The sequence below is a fragment of the Pseudochaenichthys georgianus genome, chromosome 14, assembly GCF_902827115.2.
Source record: "Pseudochaenichthys georgianus chromosome 14, fPseGeo1.2, whole genome shotgun sequence".
Lineage (NCBI taxonomy): Eukaryota > Metazoa > Chordata > Actinopteri > Perciformes > Channichthyidae > Pseudochaenichthys > Pseudochaenichthys georgianus.
In genome coordinates, this window is record NC_047516.1 from 14245390 (window position 1) to 14253689 (window position 8300).

At 40.5% G+C, this 8300-nt stretch overlaps 1 protein-coding gene across 1 annotated transcript; it reads right to left on the minus strand.

The window, feature by feature from the left end:
• Nucleotides 1-273: 273 nt before the first annotated feature.
• Nucleotides 274-2693, minus strand: msx2b (muscle segment homeobox 2b). Its single transcript, XM_034099467.1, has 2 exons — nt 2225-2693; nt 274-1603 (listed from the first exon to the last, which is right to left on the minus strand). The coding sequence occupies exons 1-2, from the start codon at nt 2616-2618 to the stop codon at nt 1149-1151; spliced, it is 849 nt and encodes a 282-aa protein (XP_033955358.1). The 5' UTR covers nt 2619-2693; the 3' UTR covers nt 274-1148.
• Nucleotides 2694-8300: the final 5607 nt, after the last annotated feature.

An 8300-nucleotide genomic window follows, 5' to 3' on the forward strand; every position in this document is an offset into this window, starting at 1 on the left:
TTAATAACTCCGTAATGGTCATAAATACAGAGTAAATGATTGCCAGAGAGATGACGCATGGTATTTCTGTACAAACAAAACATTATAAAAGTATCTACACCAAAGAAAAGCTTGACTGGTGTGGTAAATGAACGCTCAGTAGTTACGGAAACTCTGTGAAATTTGCGTAGATAACGGCTCCTAGATCCTAAGCGACCGTAGTTTCACATGTCTACATATTGCTGCAATACATGCATTAAATGTCATTAATTTAAAGGAAACAGTCTTAAAAACTTTAATTGTTTTGTTCATGTGAATAATAAACATTGGGGGAAAAATATAAATTGCATAGCACAATATATGCCCTTTCAAAGGGAAGAACAATATAAATACATTTTTGGTTAGAACCTTTACCATATTCTCACATATATACACACACACACAACATGAGACATTCATACATTCCAGCATAATTATAGAAAGAGAATATGTCCACGCTCTCTAAAAGGAAATGGAGTTTAGGATTGTTTTTTTATTGCTACAAGAGATGAGAAAAGTTAGTGTCAAGTTTTTATTGTGATCGATAATTTGAGGTTTAAACCTTCCTGTCTTAGAAAGCTACCTGAATTAGTACGCCTTCCATGGAGCAGTTTTTCAAGGCAGACACTGTTGTAGAATTGAAAGAGTGCTTCAGAGATATGTTTTATTTGGCCTGAGTTGCTGAAACCCTCACCATTCACACAAGTGCGCAAAATGTCTTGATATTAAGGCTCTTTTCATCACAAGGCACTGTATCGAATGAAGAGAAAGGCTTGAGTAAAAAGTTGTACTTTGTATTTGTGTGTGCAAGTCCTCGCCCAGCTCAATTACTGCAGAAGTAAACAAGTGAAGAGTACAAACAGCCGAACAGCAACGCCCCTCTTCTTAAAGACGAGTCATGTAAACAGGCAGTCCAAAGGGGCCAGAGGACATCTAAGTCTGCTTTTATCCTTGATGTAGGAAAAAATTGATTTCTTATTAGACTTGAAGTGCTCAGAAAGTGGATTCAAACACTCCTTATGCAGTAGATATATTATAAACATTGATTTTTAAAATGTCAGCCGTCCTCTGTGTCCATTTTTGGGAATCCACTGAAACACATTTCACCATAGTCAGTTATATTTCCATTTCTATGATAAGTGGTACATGCTGTAGCCCAGAGGAGAGGCGTACAGTCCTAAAGGTGAGATGGGCAGTAGGGGTCTGTGGTGATGGTGGTAGGCAGAGTATGACTGTCCATACAGTGACATGCCCAGCGATAGTGGTAACGTAAAGCCAGGGTGTAAACCTCCAGCAGCAGCAGCCGCCGCTACTGCCACCGTCTTAGCGTCTGCAGCCATCTTGTATTTCTCCAGCTCGGCCTCCTGGAGCCTCTTGGCTTTTGCCCTGCGATTCTGAAACCAGATCTTCACCTGGGTCTCTGTCAGGGTCAAGGAGGACGAGAACTCGGCCCGCTCTGCGATGGAAAGGTACTGCTTCTGCCTGAACTTCCTCTCCAGGGCCAGGAGCTGAGATGTGGTGAAGGGAGTGCGAGGCTTTCGGTTGGTCTTGTGTTTCCTCAACGGGCAGCCAGGGCCGCCAGGGCCTGCGAGAAAAAACAATAACGATTTTAGAATAAGGATTAGATTAAATAATTCAATTGACTTTCATATAATGATATACTGATCTGTTGGCTATACTTGAACACAAATGGCTAATTAAAACTTCAGGTTGAAAGTTGGATTTAGGGTTAGGGTTAGGACCTTTGTTGCATTTAGAAACTCTCTCTCTTTTTCCAGTCCGCCAGTCATTGGAAAATGCCAAACAAAATCATCATGACAAAAAGTAGACTTCATGGAAAATCTTATCCCTTCTCAAAGGCTACTTTTTTTGTAATATGCCACTATTATATGTTGCTATGAAAAGGCCCACTCCTATACACATTAATAGCACTTAAAATCTGAATGATATAGAGCAACTTTTTTTATCTTTAGGCCTTTATTTAAAAGAAAATGGTCGAGAGGTCTATTTACAGCACATTGAGAATTAGAGAGCCTATCAGTGAACTGTACACAATGCTGAGACATAATGAACTGTATCCTCTTCACCCAATCTGCCGAATATGGGCTATTGCTTCAAGTTAACTCTGATTTAGCAAGCTGTATGTTGGCTTTCTGTTTAACACTATTAAAATCCTCCAAGTTTCATAGAGCAAGTCAAAACTCACGAGGCTGTGTGGAAAACGCGCCGTTAGTGACCCAGGGCGTGCAGTCCTCTGACTCGGATGCCTCAGACTTAACCGGCGACGAAGGTACAGCTGTTAAGCTTTTTCGGCTTCCTCCGGGAGAACCACACGTCTCTCGACACAGAAACAGGGAATTTAGACCTGTAGGAGACACCGCCACCGAGCCTCCCTCCGGTTTACAGCGGATGGACTCCCCGCTGCGAGTGTTCGTCTTCATGCCGGACATCAGCGCCTCCACGCTGAACGGATGGTGGCGGCGCACCACCGGAGAGGTCTTCTCCTCCTTCCCCTCTGCACGGTTACTGTCCTCCTCGGACGAGCTGCACCCCAATTCGTTAAAGGTATCCTGAGAAGCCATCTCTCCTCCAGGGTTCATCCGAAAAACAGGTGGCGAAACAGTCGAAGTGCGGCCAGGTGAGAACCGCTCCGGAGCGTGCTATGTTGTGGAGCTGTCAAGTACTTTGTGGGAGTAAGTAGACGCATCACGTTGACACGGATCAACTTTGACCAATCAGTGCAGCCCGAAATGTTTATGAGTGAGCAGATGCTGCCTTCGGGGACTGTGGGAAATTGAACTCTCTTGGTTTGTTTTGAGAATTGGACACATTTGTATACTAAAGGATGCCTTTATTTTTAAAATATGCCACATATTTTGTGGTTGAAGTTGAACCACACATTAACTACCAATTCTGAGTCATTTAGGATAACTGGTTCATTTGAATTTATATATTAATTAATTACTAAATCAATGATTTATGCATAGATGTAGCCTATTGTTATTCTAGCTAGGCTACATTAACTATATTTAGTGAGCTGTACCAACTACAAGAATAAAATAATATTTACAAAATACAAAAACCTACATTTCTGAAGGTTTAGAGGAGTGGTCGACTTTAAAGCAGCCCCTAAAGCACCATGAAAAAAGAAAATATTTAATTCCATCTTTGTTTAATATATTTTAAAACCAAATTCAACTTTGGAAATTATATTACAATGACTTTTGTCCTCCTATCAGATGATCAGTATAATGAAGTACACATTAAACATGTTCAGATGGGTGTCTTAAATACAGCTTGAGAGGTCTGCAGCTTAATTTTGTTTATTTAAAATCAAGATTGCTTTGAAAACTTGATGAGAACTTTCACCCTCTTTGGTTTAAAAAGTGAATAAAGGTAGTAGCTGCAAGAAAACAATAGATGTGCCACAGTATTATCACAAGTTAATCCTCTGTAATGGATTAGCTTTAACTGTAACCTCATGAGGCTGCATGTGTATTGACACAGTCCCCATGTGCTTAATTATAGAGAATTAAACCCGGGATGAAAAATGTATCTGTTTTTCTTCTGTATCTGTCAGTGTGTTTTTTACTGTTCCCTTTATTGGGACTTTCCATTGAGACTCCCAATATTGCTGTGTGATGTTATATAAATAAGTCACACTCAAGTAACAGTGTTAATAAGATCACTTAATTACAGATTTGTTTTTTAAAGTCCAGCTGGTCTCTGAGGTGTGACTAGATACAATCTAGACGAGACATCCCCATGTTGCTGATACATTCGTGTTTTTGTCCTATGATTCAGTCCCATCCTCTACTCACATTAGACATGAAGTTGCTCATTGTGATCCTCATGAAGAAGCTCATTGTGATATTTTCATGAACAATTTCACGTTATTTCAGATGAAAGTGCCCTGACTCCTGATTGAGACTGTTACACTTGTTCCAGCAGATTATCTGAATAAATGGTCCTTTGATGACGGTTGAAATATTTGTAGCTGAAAGGATGTTTCTCTTATCTTAAGATTGTTCCCATGGTCATGCCTGTGTTAGTACTTATACTGTATCTGTCGCCTAATTGCTCATATTTAACACCCGTGCAATTTTTGACATCACAAGGCGTGAGCCCTGCTTAAATTCCTCAAATATCTCAGTGGTGAGAAAGGAGAATATATGTTTTTGTGTGTGTCCTTCTCGCAAAGCCTTAACTGCAGAACTATTTCAGCCGCCCACAAGTTGATTTCCAGATAGTTTTCCTTAAAACTCACTGTTTTCAATGCACCCATTCTTTAAAGGACAGCCTGCAAACATTTTCCGACATTCCCTAGATTTATACATACAGTGAACACTTCTACTTTTTTCCCAGCATATTTTACATGTAGCCAGCAGGCGTTAGCAGCTTGTGTGTGGAGCAGAGCTCAGTTCCCAGGAGGGAACCTTAATAAAGTGGGGTTATTTCACAGACAATCAGAGGTTTGTGAAGGCGCCAGTGAGCGGCCAGATGAAAGGACTGACTCCTCAGGGGAGAAACTGTTGCCTTTTTTTCAGCTCTGTTCAGGATCCCCACCTCCATCCTCCTCCTCCTCCTCCTCCTCCTCCTCCTCCTCCTCCTCCTCCTCCTCCTCCTCCTCCTCCTCCTCCCCTCCACCCCTCTCTCTCTTTCTCTCTGGCTGTGCCCGCACGCCCTGCAGGCACCTTGTCAGTCATTATCCACAAAACGTGTTTGTTGCCTCCTTTCCACCCTTATCCTTTTTGCACTGTTTTTACGTTTCCTTAGGTAACTTAGTCATTTATTTCGATCTATTTCATCTAACTCTTTCTTTCTTTCTTATCTTCTTTTCTTTCTTTCTTTCTTTCTTAATTTCTTTCTTTTTTTGTTTGTTTGTTTCTTATTTTCTTTTCTTTCTTTCTTTCTTTCTTTCTTTCTTTCTCTCTGAATGTCTTTTTTCTTTCTTTCTTTCGTACATGCTTTCTTTCTGTGTTGGTTCCAAGAGTCAATAGAAACATATCTTCTAATATCTAAGATATTATTTTAAAGGTTAGCAAAGGATATACAGCACATGAAAGTAAGTTATGATAAGATATGTGCTAATTTATCTTTCAAACCTGTTTTTCAAGAGGTATCAATCGAAGCAGAAACTGCTTTCGCACATTTAATTATCTTATTTGTCTAACCCATCTGGCACCAACACACGCTGCAGCCTGTACTGACAACACATCAATGTCACGGCCAGCATAATTCATATTAAATCTGAGGTGATGTTGTCTGATGTGCACTTTGAACGTGGGAATGTGTGAGTCCTGACATAAATAAACCGCAGATCTAAGACAAAAAAGGATTTAGTGAAATGAAGAAAAGGAGGAAGGAAGGAAGGAGGAGGAGGAGAAATGAGAGGGGTGCTCTCCTGGGTGTAGCAAAATTACCCACACATCCCACTTCCTTTTTTCCATGATATCATATAAGCCTGATAATAGCTAAAGCAATTTGTCTGAACATGTTTGTGTGTGTGTACAGTGTGGATGTCCGTACAGTACAGTATGTGCGTGTGTATGTGTGTGTGTGTGACAGAGCAGCCTGTGAAGCCTCTGGTTGTGTGGGTCGGGCACACCTCAGATCATTGTAATTACAGCAGCCGCTTTGAAGTGGTGGAATGTTTGGTTTGGATAATCAGCAGCCTGTGCTGCACTCACACACTATTTACATTCCCATTAAAACACTCATTCATGCCATCATACCAGAACATGTTACCATCAAACTCATACCTACTGGGTACAACTTTGGGGAAGTACCATGATAGCATGTAAAGAGTAGAGTGCCTTTTAGAGCATGTAAATATGTGTCATCCTACCAATATTAGTTGTAAGTTCCTCTTGAAGTTCTTCTGCTTTTATTTCCTGCTTCTAATTCTCTTCCTAAGTTTAGAACCTCACTTTCACTGTATAATGATGTTAACAAGAATATATTTCCAATATCATTATAAAGTATATCTGTATATCGTTTTTTTATTGCATAATCTAATATTAAACAATACAAATGTGGCTGAATGTGCTGCACTCTTTCACTGTTATACTATAAGTTGTACATTTTTCACAAATGTAAAATCAACTTATTTCACTTTTAAAAAAGATGAGCTTGGACTATACCATTTGTTACGAATCATGACATTACCGACATTACATAAACCATTATATTAAACTCGCGTACACACCCATGCTACTATCCACAGAATGCAGTTACGGTACGTCCACACAGCAGCTTTTCGAAAATCTTGGAGCTGGGCGTGTCTGACAGCTTGGGGATTTTTTGCGAGCAATGCGACCAACAACCAATCACATGAAACTCCCGCCCCCGACATACAAAGCAAAAACCCCGGGGATTTTATGCGAGCAATATATATATATATAAACTCCCCAAACAGGCGAAAACCTACCAGTTTCACCCACTGTCTCTGCCACCTCCCTCCATGCCTGGTTCCTCCGGTTTGTATCCCGTTAATAGTTCTGGTCGTAAAGAACCGGGTGATTTGCTACCGTAATTTCTCGTTTGGAATATGAGGAAATGAACTGCGGTCTGGTTCTCCCTGCTTACACGCGGTTTGATTGGCTAGCGCTTCTACTGTCAGATTTGCATAAACGTGTTTGATTGGCTGACGCTTCCAGCTCAGCTTCAAAAGTTGAACATTGCTCAACTTTTGAATCCTGGAAATCCTGGAAATCTACGCTTCGCTCCCCCACAATGCAGTTCAGCAAAAAGCGAGGCAAAGTGACGTCATCCCCATTCAAAGTCAATGTGCAGAGAAGCGGTGGAAGATTCGTCTAAAGCTGCTGTGTGGACGTACCGTTACATTCTTCTCAGCGAGACTTGTCAAACTATGTGGGACATGTTGTAAATAAGTAAGTGACACATTCACACAAGCAGACTCAATGTTATCAAATAGTTTTTACTCACATACAAAATGATCTAACTGCTGTCACAAAATCCAACCCTCTCTCTCTCTCTCTCTCTCTCTCTCTCTCTCACTCTCTGAGCTTCCCAAGCCCTCCGCCTGTAATGCACCTAAATGACTACCTTGAATGCTACAATGGCGCCAGGGCCAATTAGCTCTTAACACTGGAGACAGATCTATTCAGGAGCCAGAGAATGAGGCCTCCTGTAACGTGAAAGATTGATGCCCACTTTGCTAATGACAAGAGAAGCAGGCAATCTCTTGCTCGACTTGCCCTGAGCCGTGTTACAGGAGAGTCAGCTGATGACTGTAAGCCTGCAGGGGGTCGGGATTGAATGTTGGGATGTCGAGACATATACAGATACATGCACATTCCTATAAAAATGTTTGTTAACATATAACATTGACTGATGATGATATATGACAGGAGTCTGCCAGACAGATTTTTTGTAATATAAGTCATCCCTTGTAATATATTTATCCTAAGCGACTTTCCTACACTTTCGATACCGTAGAGGTGTCTTCGAGAGCAATTTGCGGTTAGGTGTCTTGCCCAGAGACACGTTGACATGCAGGGGCTAGGCATCAAACCCCTGACCCAAGTTGATGCTTACTTACACCCCTGAGCCAGATCCTCCCATTTGCAATTCAGTTTGAAAAGGAGCTTTATGTTTGAGTAACAAGATTTTGAAACAATATCAGGATTTGTTAAAACAGTCAAAATCACTGTATCACAAGATTACATTTGAATTCAATTCATGGGGTCACAATTTTGATTCAAAACTGATTCTCATTTCAAAACAATTAATGGCATGTTCTCGATCTGAGACGATAAGAATCTTGAGAAATTAGCTTTGTGCCCAAAGGAGTGTATCGGCTTGTGTCTCTTCACCACAGTGTTATAGTGTTCCTTTTTAAGGTGATAATTGCTGGGGTAAACGCTAACTGCAATTATAATTTTGGAACTGTTCTTTGATGAAGTTTTTTACTTGTATGTACTTACCCACTAATGTCGGTTCATAGCTTCACCTCGCCATAACCCATAATTATGAAGCCTTCCTGTCAATTCATGATTGAAATATTATACCTCGGAGGTGTTTGGAAAGTTGGGCGCATCTTAGAGACCTCTTAACCTTCCTTGTACCCAATAAAATTGTGCATTCTTTAAGTATGCAGGTAGGCTCTTAAATCATGTGCCTATTTAAAATATAACAACTATCAGTAAATAAAAGGGTTATTCCAGTGTTATTTAAATATAACACTTGATGTGGAAAATAAGTACGATATACATTACAAAGTTTTCTCTAAGGACTGACGATCACAGCAACCTATCCTG